Source organism: Cyphomyrmex costatus, unplaced genomic scaffold (assembly GCF_001594065.2).
Source record: "Cyphomyrmex costatus isolate MS0001 unplaced genomic scaffold, Ccosl1.0 scaffold175, whole genome shotgun sequence".
Classification (NCBI taxonomy): Eukaryota; Metazoa; Arthropoda; class Insecta; order Hymenoptera; family Formicidae; genus Cyphomyrmex; species Cyphomyrmex costatus.
In genome coordinates, this window is record NW_017275769.1 from 390,170 (window position 1) to 400,180 (window position 10,011).

The following is a 10,011-nucleotide window of genomic DNA, read 5'->3' on the forward strand; positions in this document are numbered from 1 at the left end:
CTCGTTACAGTTACCGTTACTTGAAAAATAACTTTTCGTTACTTTTCCGTTACTTTTTTAAAATCAATTTAAAAATGTACTTTTGCATTTTTTTTTTATATGTAATACTGACAAATATATAGTTTTTTTTAAAAAAAAAAAAAACAATGTAGAATGGCTCAAATAATAAATTAAATAAAAGTAAAATGAGAAGGGTTACGAGCCAATAATGAAACAGTTTATTTCCGATAAGAACGACGATGACAATGTAATTAAATGTATAAATATATATTAGAACAATACATAGATAAAACAAGATAAAAACAAACGACGTTTCGACATTTATTGTCATCGTCTTTTAAACTGTTTCGCTTTTGGGTTCATAGCCCTTTTCATTTTACTATTACTTAATTTATTTTTTAATTTTTTTTAAACACACTTTTGTAATTCTAAAACCTGTAAAATATGCAGCAAACTGAAATATTTGTATGTCCTATGTATTACATAGAAGATAGAAGTGTAAAATAATTACTGAATCATAACGGCCGAATGTCTAAGGGCTTTCAAGTCTTATTGATAAGAGCTATAAATAGCATGTATCCAATCGAACCGTGTTCAATCGTGTGCAAAGTAACGACAAAAGTAACTGTAAATTTCGTTACCGTTACCCAAAAAATGTAACTCGTTACCGTTACAGTTACCAAAAAAAGAAAGTAACGCAGTTACCAGTAAAGTTACCAAAAAAGTAACTTGTAACTGTAACTTCGTTACAAGTAACGAGTTACTTCCATTCCCTGGTATTTACACAATTATCTCATAAATGAATCAGGTAAGGCATTTCGACCAAATCAATAAAATTTGTGAATGATTTATTTTTATACATTTTATTTTTTTATTGGTTTTTTGTAAAGCCAATTTTAATGCAGAAATGAAAAGTATGAACATTCTAATAATTATTTTCAATGATAAAATGTACAAAATAAAAAATTTTTTTTTCGAGTTATGTCCGGAAATTCTGCGTTTCGCTCCACTGTGCGTCGGGGGACAGTTGGCTGCGGCTGACTGTGGACCCGCGCTCAGGGTAGCACGGGCTTGAGCCTAGGTCCCCGGGTGCGTCTCCTGCCAGCTTTGGCTGGGGGAGGAATCCCGGGGACGGCGGACTTTACGGACGGACTGATGACTGGACTTCTTGACAGTACAAGACGAACTTGCACTGACTGACTGACACTGCTCCGCAGGGCTCCAGGCAGAGGGGCGTGGGGCCGGCAGGGGGACCGGTTGAACCGGACATCCATGCCGACCCCACGCCCCCCGCTACCTTCCGAGTATCGAATACTTCGACTTCCGTCATCGTTAAGTCCGTCAGGTCTAGTAGAATCTACCTGACAATGTTCCCTGAAGGGGAACATTCCTACTGTCATGAGTCTGAGTCGCTGTCGATGTAAGAGACATTGACTCCGTCTTGTCTACCGTCGCCTGCCACATCTGAGCTTGGGCCCGGTTGTGCATTGGTGCCATCTGGAGTGAGAACAATTCCTTGTCTCGCTCTCTCCGCCTCTTCCTTGATGGACATCACCTGGTCGCTAAATCGGAAGACGGCTTCCTTCTTCGCTTTGTCGCTGAGAAGTGCGGTGATCAGAGCGGGGTATGATAAGTCGTTACCAATCACGCCCCGAAGTTCCGCTCTCTCTCTCGTCCAAGCAGAGCATTCGACTATAGTGTGCGTGGCAGTGTTCAAGGCTGAGGGGCAGTGCCAGCATCTCTTCGTACTTTCCTTTTGTATGTGGCACAGATATTGGCCGAAACAGCCGTGTCCTGTCAGGATCTGTGTAAGGTGGTACGACATAGCTACCTTCTTCTCGCTCCAGATCGTCAGTGTTGGGCGAATAGCCATTCCTACTTCACCACCGCTGTTGCCAGGTGTGTGAATCCATTCGTACCATTTCCTAAACATTCTTGCCTTGGCACGTATTCGAATTCGCTTCGTGACTCTGGTATCTATGTGGGTGTTGCCACCAGCTTTTACCTCCTTGATCTCATCATACACCTTCGCATACATGCGGGCCTTCATAATTAAAGGAACAGTGCCCGCTAAAAGCGTGAAAGTGACGTAACAGATCGTACGATAACCTCGAATTATACGACACGCGATCCTTCTTTGTAGCTGGTTCAGGGCTCTCTGGATCTTTTTATTTTTTTCCACCTTATCGATCCATACAGGTGCCGCGTACAGCGTTATAGAATCAATTACAGAAGCGTGCAGGCGTCTTACTAACGAGTTCGGGCCTTCTACATTTGGTAAGATCCCAGATAGTTTACCAACGGTCTTCCTGGCCTTCTCGCCCACCTTGACGAAGTGTTGCTCGAAGGTGAAGCGGCTGTCAATGATGACTCCCAGATATTTCAGGGAGTCCTTCAAAAGGACCTCTGCATCTTGTTGTAGCCCGCGAATGCTACCACAATTAAGTCTCGCATTTCAGCCTAGCAACGAGCTGGCGGAAATGCAAGATTATATTACTGCAAACCAACCTTTGCATTTCGGCATAGCAACGACTTGCGGAAATGCAAGGCTGCAAATTCCATAATGCGTGCGGAAAACGATCACTGATCGAACGCAAGCAATGACCGCACGCACATCGAACGATTATTAATAAAAAGCAAATCTTGCACTTCGACAGGGCAACGAACTGCCGAAATGCAAGAGGACGAAGTCCGCGTTGCACACGGCACGAATGCCGCTAGTTCGATGACTCCGCGACGCCTATATATTCGGCGGTCTAAGGACCGGCGATAGAGTCTTGTCATACATCTAAACGTAACGATACGTTACGCGCGTCGCGAGAAACGAGTCATATTACATCCGCGATAACGAGTGTCGCCGACCGGTCTAAGTCACGAGCGAGGACTTTAACCCGAGTATTATTCTTTTAATTAAATTCAACTATTATAATCAACTACTCGAAATGTAACAATCAAAGTGTAATCTTTTAATTGGGTAATTATATCAATTCAATAAAGAGTTAAATGTAATCAGTGGTAATAACCACTCGAAATTGTAAGTGTTATAATAAATAAAAGGGGTTATTTTAATAAAAGTGTGGTGCAGTGTGTGTTTGTTGTACGACCTTGACCACTTTCCTCGTTTTCCTCGTGGGTTCCAACGTGTGGTTCTATCTTTATCTTCATACAACGGAACCTAAGTATATGCCTTTGTATTCTTATTAAAAGATCTTCCTATTCGAAATCAAGTGACTTAATACTTGTTTAAAAAAATTATATCACAATTAATTTAAAAACAAAATGAAAAAAATTTATTTAAATAGAAAAATTTTTTATGTAAAAACATTTCGCGCTGCTAGTTTTCGATCTTGATGTAATAAAATACAATAACAAAGATAAGAAACATTTTCACGAGAATTAAAGTATTTAGTGTGTATATATTCGTGTATATGTATGTGCGAGTGAATTGTATCTCAATCCTAATATATACTAACGTCATAATAAAATTATATATGGATGTAACATTTTGTATAGGGTTGAGGACGGGGGGTGTTTATACTGCAATGAAGAGCCCCCCCGTTCTCTCCTTCGCGCCCCAGATAGGACACCCGTGAGGTTTTAGTGGGTAGGCCCCGGCCGATCAGGTCGGGGAGAGTCCCACATAACCCCCGGTCCCCTCCCCGGGGGTTCGTGGTATGCGTAATGCCCGTGTCACACTACGGATTGTGGACGAGGATTGGATTGGGATTGCGGATCGTCGGATTTGGATTCTTCGTTCACACTACGGACTACGGATTCAATTTGCAACATATATATTTGCTGTATCGCAAATATCGTGTCGTCAATACAGTGTCGTCGACGTTTACTGTGTATAGGGTGGCTAACCATTTCGAATTTTGTGGGACGTCCCGATTTTTAATTCTCTATAAACACGTTTCGAAAGGACCTAGGTTAGACGCCGTCGATGTCAATGCTTATTCATCCATCATAAATGGGTCACGTGACCAAGCTCGATGTTTTATTGGCTTGGATCACGATTACGGATCACAAAAATAGAGAGCCGTCTATTCTGCAATCTACAATCCGGATCCGAAACTGCCTTGTCTTGATTGGCTGAATTCCGATCCGTGATCCGCAATCCCAATCCGATCCGCATCCACAATCCGTAGTGTGACACGGGCTTAACGCATTTCCTCACGTAAAAAAACAAAAAAAAAAAGGTAAGAGATCAAACTATAACAGTTTTTTATATTTAAAAAATAAATCACAAAAGATCAGTATTAATTTTATAAGAATTCTTATGCCAAATTGTCTATTTTAACGTAATACATTTTATTATTGGAAGGTAATGAAATACCATGAAAATGACTCATACATTATTGAAGGAGCCAGTTTAAAGTAACATACACCAACAGTCCCCAACTTTACGTCTGAGTTGAATACCTCATTATGTATACCAAGGTTTTTTACCATTTCATTATCTTCCAATAATAAAATGTATTACGTTAAAATAGACAATATGGTAAGACAATTTAATAAGATTTCTTTTGAAATTAATACTGATCTTTTCTGATTCATTTTTGAGATATAAAGAACTGTTATTTTGATCTCTCACCTAGAATACTATATTTGATTCAAGATTTTGGAGTACATAAGAACTCTTTTGAAATTAATACTGATCTTTTGTGATTCATTTTTGAAATATAAAATACTGTTATTCTGATCTCTCACCTAGAACACTATATTTGATTCATGAGTTTAGAGCACATGTGTGTGAATTAACCAGTTTTCAATCACGTGTATCTTCATAACTATACATTTACAAATTATTATTATAATTAATGACTAATATTGGGAGGATAGATTATTATCATGAAAAATGACTCATATACTATTGAAAGTGCCAGTTCAAAGTAAACATACTGTTGTACCTCTCGGTGCAACAAGATATTAATTTGGGATTCGATCCGCTCAAAGGGTTGGACACAATTGATAAACAACAATAAACAAGAAGATGAAGCCAATAACGGTCGAAGCTGGTTCACAGTGCTTATTATAATTGTGTGAATTTTACATACTGCGTATGTAATCCCCTCAAAATTCGCGACGCTGATAGTTTTTCAGCATTGACGCATACATACTTACTACCGCAGTAATGTCACTTAGTTAAATTGGCAAGCAATCTAACAATTTTGATGCTTATAGCATCTTATGGATCTTAATAATATGTTGAAAGACATAATATTCGAATAGTTGGTTACAATTGTCGAATTGATTTAATTAAAGAATATTTTCGGGTTAAAGTCCTCGCTCGTGACTTAGACCGGTCGGCGACACTCGTTATCGCGGATGTAATATGACTCGGTTCTCGCGACGCGCGTAACGTATCGTTACGTTTAGATGTATGACAAGACTCTCCCTCCGGTCCTTAGACCGCCGAATATATAGGCGTCGCGGAGTCATCGAACTAGTGGCATGCGTGTCGTGTGCAATGCGGACTTCGTCCTTTTGCATTTCGGCAGTTCGTTGTCGAAATGCAAGATTTGCTTTTTATTAATAATTGTTCGATGTGCGTGCGGTCATTGCTTGCATGAACCTGAAGTCATATCACAGATAGAACACTTTGTATAATTAACTTTATAATAATCGTACATAAAAATGGATGAATATTCTTCTTTTACATCATTTATGCTTCTTTCTAATATTTAGTATTAAGAAATTTATTGATTTCTCTTTCTTGGTAATGGTATCCGAACGGTATTTTTCCATATGTTTTACATTGATATTCTCTAAAATATTTTAACATAATACATTTTATTATTGAAAGAAAATGCAATGAAAGTGAATATGTATTATTCCAATATCAAAATATTACACACATGTAATCAAATATGTTAATAAATGTAATAAATTTTTTTGGTATAATGTTATTACGAAATTGATTATCAGAACAATCCTTCTTCACGATATTAATTATTACTTAGAATAATAATTTGTAAACGTATACTTATGAAGATATACGTGAAAACTTGTTAACTTACACTCCAAAACCTTGAATCAAACATAGTGTTCTAGGTGAGAGAAATAACTATCAAAATAATTATCAAATAACAGTTTTTTATATTTTAAAAGTAAATCACAAAAGATGAGTATTAATTTTAAAAGAATTCTTATATATAAAAAATTAACCTTGGCATACACATAATGAGGTATTTAAGTACATGTTCGAGTTAGTCTGAGTCAAATCAGACATAAAGTTGGGATAATGTATACTGGCCTCGTCTAATGTAAGTCCAAGATTGTAGCACTGACATCAAGAACTTTCAATATACTCGGATCTAATTTCTTTATATTATCATCGCTTTTAATATAAACTGACTGTTGTTAAGTACATTGTATTTTGTGTCAATTGTCCCTTGATCATCTAGTATCTTTACGGTATTTCCTCCTCCCAATTAAACACCATTTTGATCAATTACCTTTAAGTTGTGTACCTGCAAAATATATAAATATATAACTTAAATAATTTCAGTCATTTTTTTTCATAAATTTTATGAACTAATTTTCATAATAATACTACATAGGTTTTTATATAACCAACTCAAAACCGGAATTTCAAACAAAAATTAGAAATTTGACTAATAAAAGATTGAAGGCTTTTAATTTAGGATATTTACATTAATAAATCCGGATTTTCTTATTCAACATGATAGAAATCATCTGACAATTAATATTCATTCAAATACAATGCTAGTTTATTGAGGAAATTGGCTCTGCGACAAGACGGTGGCTTGCTAATACGAACTACTACGAGGCCTCGGTTCGAGTCCCGCGTTCGACATTTTTTCTCAGCCTATTTCTTACAATACTAACACGAATAAAACAGGATTTTCGGATTCAACATGATAGAAGTCATTAGACGATCAGTAAGTATTCAAAGAGATGCATGATAGTTTATCGAGAAAACGATTTAGGACGCGATAGGATATTTGCATAAATGAATCTAGATTTCATGATTTAACATGATATAACAATCGTCGGACAATCAGTATTCAATGAGATACAATATTATAGGCTCGGAAAAACAAGTTAGAACATTATAGGATATTTATATAAGTAAATCCAAATTTTTTTATTGAACATGATAACAATCATCGGAGAATCAGTATTCAATGAGATATAGTATTATAAAACCGAGTTAAAACACTATAGGATTTCCTTATTCATTATGATAGGCGTAGTCGTATGAAAAATTCTGTATATCCGATTTGTACGATCACAGATACGAAAAATTTGAACCAAATCTCCTATTTAATATGATAAGTACTAATATAAATAAATAACTTTTTATTAATATACATCTGGATAGGAAGGATTAAGTAAATATTTTATTAAAACAGATGGTTTTAAAATCTCAACATTGAGATATATATTAATACTTAACAATAATTAATACGTTAAAAATGGCGAATAAGAGTCAAATTACAATTTAAAATCTGAATCTGATAATTTATTCTAATATTCTATATTGCGAAGAATATCATATAATTTTTTGGCGTTTCGTCCTGGCTTCCACTACTGGACTCATCAGTAAGGTATTGTAATGGAAGCCTACCTTAGACGCCGGTGTAAGTTATTAAATCGAGATGCTATATAAAGAGATATACGCGTGTCTCAGCACTTGCGAGAATTTGCGAATATCGATAGACCGCTGATGGCGGGTCGACGTAGTAATATTCTTCGCAATATTTATCCAAAGTAAGAAATAACGTTCTATTAATATATGTAGTCCCCCCAAATTGCGCGCCGAACAATTGTCGGTCTTGCAACGCAAATCTAATAATCTGATTTTTAAATGTCCCCTCTTCGTAATTATTGCGCGCCGAAAGATTTTTGGTCTTGCAACCCAACTCTGGGTGCGTTCCGTTTCTCGCATAGAACGCATGGTTCGCATCACGGATGCGCAATGCATGTGTTTCGTTCCGTTTTCTTAATGCGCATAATGCATGCCGTGAAACGGAACAATTTCATCGCAATCTATGCGAAATAACGATGGCTGCTATCAATATCATCGTATGTGTAAACATTTCATTATTCATAGTAAATCATGACAGCGATAGTAGTAGTAGTAGTGAAGAATCTGATGAACATTCCGACAATATAAGTGATGAAGAACAAGATGAATACACTTTACATTCCGAACTAGAAATTTTATATGCAGTATTAATGGTAGGTGAAACGCGCGGAGAAACAGTTTGGTCAGAAAAAATATCCGATTACGTTGAGCATGTTATTCCTGGATATTCCCGACATGTATTTAAAGAACATTTTCGGTGAGTGTATATACTTATTTTTATTCAATATTCAGTTTTGGAAATATTTTCTATGAATTGTGTTCATTTTAAGAATTAAAAAATTATTGTATATTTGTTCAATGGATTTATAGAATGTTTCCTGAAACGTTTGAGGAAGTGCTACGCATAATCAGTCCAGGATTAAGAGCTATCAATACTGAAGGTGGAAGAAATCCTATTCCTATGGAGAAACAACTCCTTGTTGCCATATGGTTTATTGCTACACCTGATTCTTATAGGTATGTATATAAATAAATTAATAACTAGTTTAAAAAAATAAATTGTAATTATATATACCTATTAATTTTGTGATAAAATTACTAAGTTTTATTCATATTTAATTCAGATCTGTTTCCACTAAATTTGGAATTGGAAAAGGAACTGCATTTAGAGCATTGCGGCGTGTAACATATGCATTACATTGTATTGCTCCACGACTTATTCAATGGCCAAAAACTCGTCCAACTGTCACAAAAGTAATGGAACAATTTCGAAAAGCATGTGGTTTTCCGAATGTCATTGGTGCTATTGACGGCACACATGTTAAAATTCGGGCTCCAAAAATAGATCCCGCGTCGTATATAAACAGAAAAGGATTTCACTCCATTAACGTACAACTTGTATGCGATTCACATGGACTTTTCACGCATTGTTTTGCCGGACACGTGGGATCTGTACACGACGCTCGTGTTTTTCGTAATTCTCCCGTAGCAGATTTTCTTTCAAGACCTGAAATATATTTTCCTGAAAATTCCCATTTAATCGGGGATGCTGCGTATGGTATTCATCCACACTTAATGGTACCATATAGAAATAATGGGCACTTAACGAACAGGCAGAAAAACTTCAATTATTGCCTTTCATCTACTAGAATGGCAATTGAGCGAGCTATAGCTCAATTAAAGATACGATTTTGGATTCTCTTAGATTGTTTACCGTTAACTGATGTTAAGAAAATTCCGGAATTTATTTTGGCCTGCTGTGTGTTACACAATGTTTGTATTTTAAAAAATGATCTCTTCAATGTAGGTGTATATCACGGTGACGATGAAGTGGTAGGCCCAATGTTACATGATAATTTAATTGATTTAGGTAACGATAAAAGAATCGAAATAACAAATGCCTTACCAATAAGATACAACGAAAATGTACGATACATATATCAGAAATGTATATTAATAAAAATAAATCAATATTATTAATAAAAATAAAATTTGTACTACAAATAAATGACAAGAAACTACTTCAATTCCAAAAGTAAGAACACAGCAGCATCAGGCCATAAAAATCCCTTTGTTAAAGCATTAGCTGAATTTTCATCCTCTTCACAATTATCGGATGTTGATGTCTCAAGTGTTAATTCAGCAGGTGCCTTATTTGCATTATTGTTCAATTGTTTCGCCACAACTGTTGCAAGCAAATTTGGATCTATAAAACAATAATTTTCATTTGATTTTATCTTTTACCTTATTCATTATTTAGATATGATTTGTCATTATAGAAGCGTAAATATATGCATACATTATATAACCTCAAAATTTGTTATTCTATATTTTATCTCTGTCGTACCTTTCGTAACCTTACTAATCTCAGTAGATAGGCTAGGCCGATTCAGAATCATTTGGTGATGAGGGGGGGTGAGGTGCGCGGGGAAGGTACGCGGGGGGGAACCCGCCGC

At 36.0% G+C, this 10,011-nt stretch overlaps 2 protein-coding genes across 2 annotated transcripts; one reads left to right on the top strand and one right to left on the bottom strand.

Moving 5' to 3' along the window:
- Positions 1 to 1,396: 1,396 nt before the first annotated feature.
- Positions 1,397 to 2,516, bottom strand: LOC108772028 (uncharacterized). The gene is made up of 2 exons (XM_018537473.1): positions 2,509 to 2,516; positions 1,397 to 2,432 (listed from the first exon to the last, which is right to left on the bottom strand). Exons 1-2 carry the CDS (start codon positions 2,514 to 2,516, stop codon positions 1,397 to 1,399), a joined length of 1,044 nt encoding a protein of 347 aa, XP_018392975.1.
- Positions 2,517 to 8,031: 5,515 nt separating this feature from the next.
- Positions 8,032 to 9,392, top strand: LOC108772029 (uncharacterized). The gene is made up of 4 exons (XM_018537474.1): positions 8,032 to 8,312; positions 8,426 to 8,572; positions 8,680 to 8,875; positions 9,363 to 9,392. The coding sequence occupies exons 1-4, from the start codon at positions 8,032 to 8,034 to the stop codon at positions 9,390 to 9,392; spliced, it is 654 nt and encodes a 217-aa protein (XP_018392976.1).
- The last annotated feature ends 619 nt before the right edge of the window (positions 9,393 to 10,011 follow it).

What these genes read in the sequence shown, in the direction of transcription:
- LOC108772029 (XM_018537474.1), top strand. Translation starts at nt 8,032, where the DNA reads ATGGCTGCTATCAATATCATCGTATGTGTAAACATTTCATTATTCATA. An exon ending in GTATTTAAAGAACATTTTCG is followed by an intron (nt 8,313 to 8,425) that starts GTGAGTGTATAT and finishes ATGGATTTATAG; the next exon opens with AATGTTTCCTGAAACGTTTG. An exon ending in GTGCTATTGACGGCACACAT is followed by an intron (nt 8,876 to 9,362) that starts GTTAAAATTCGG and finishes TCTTCAATGTAG; the next exon opens with GTGTATATCACGGTGACGAT.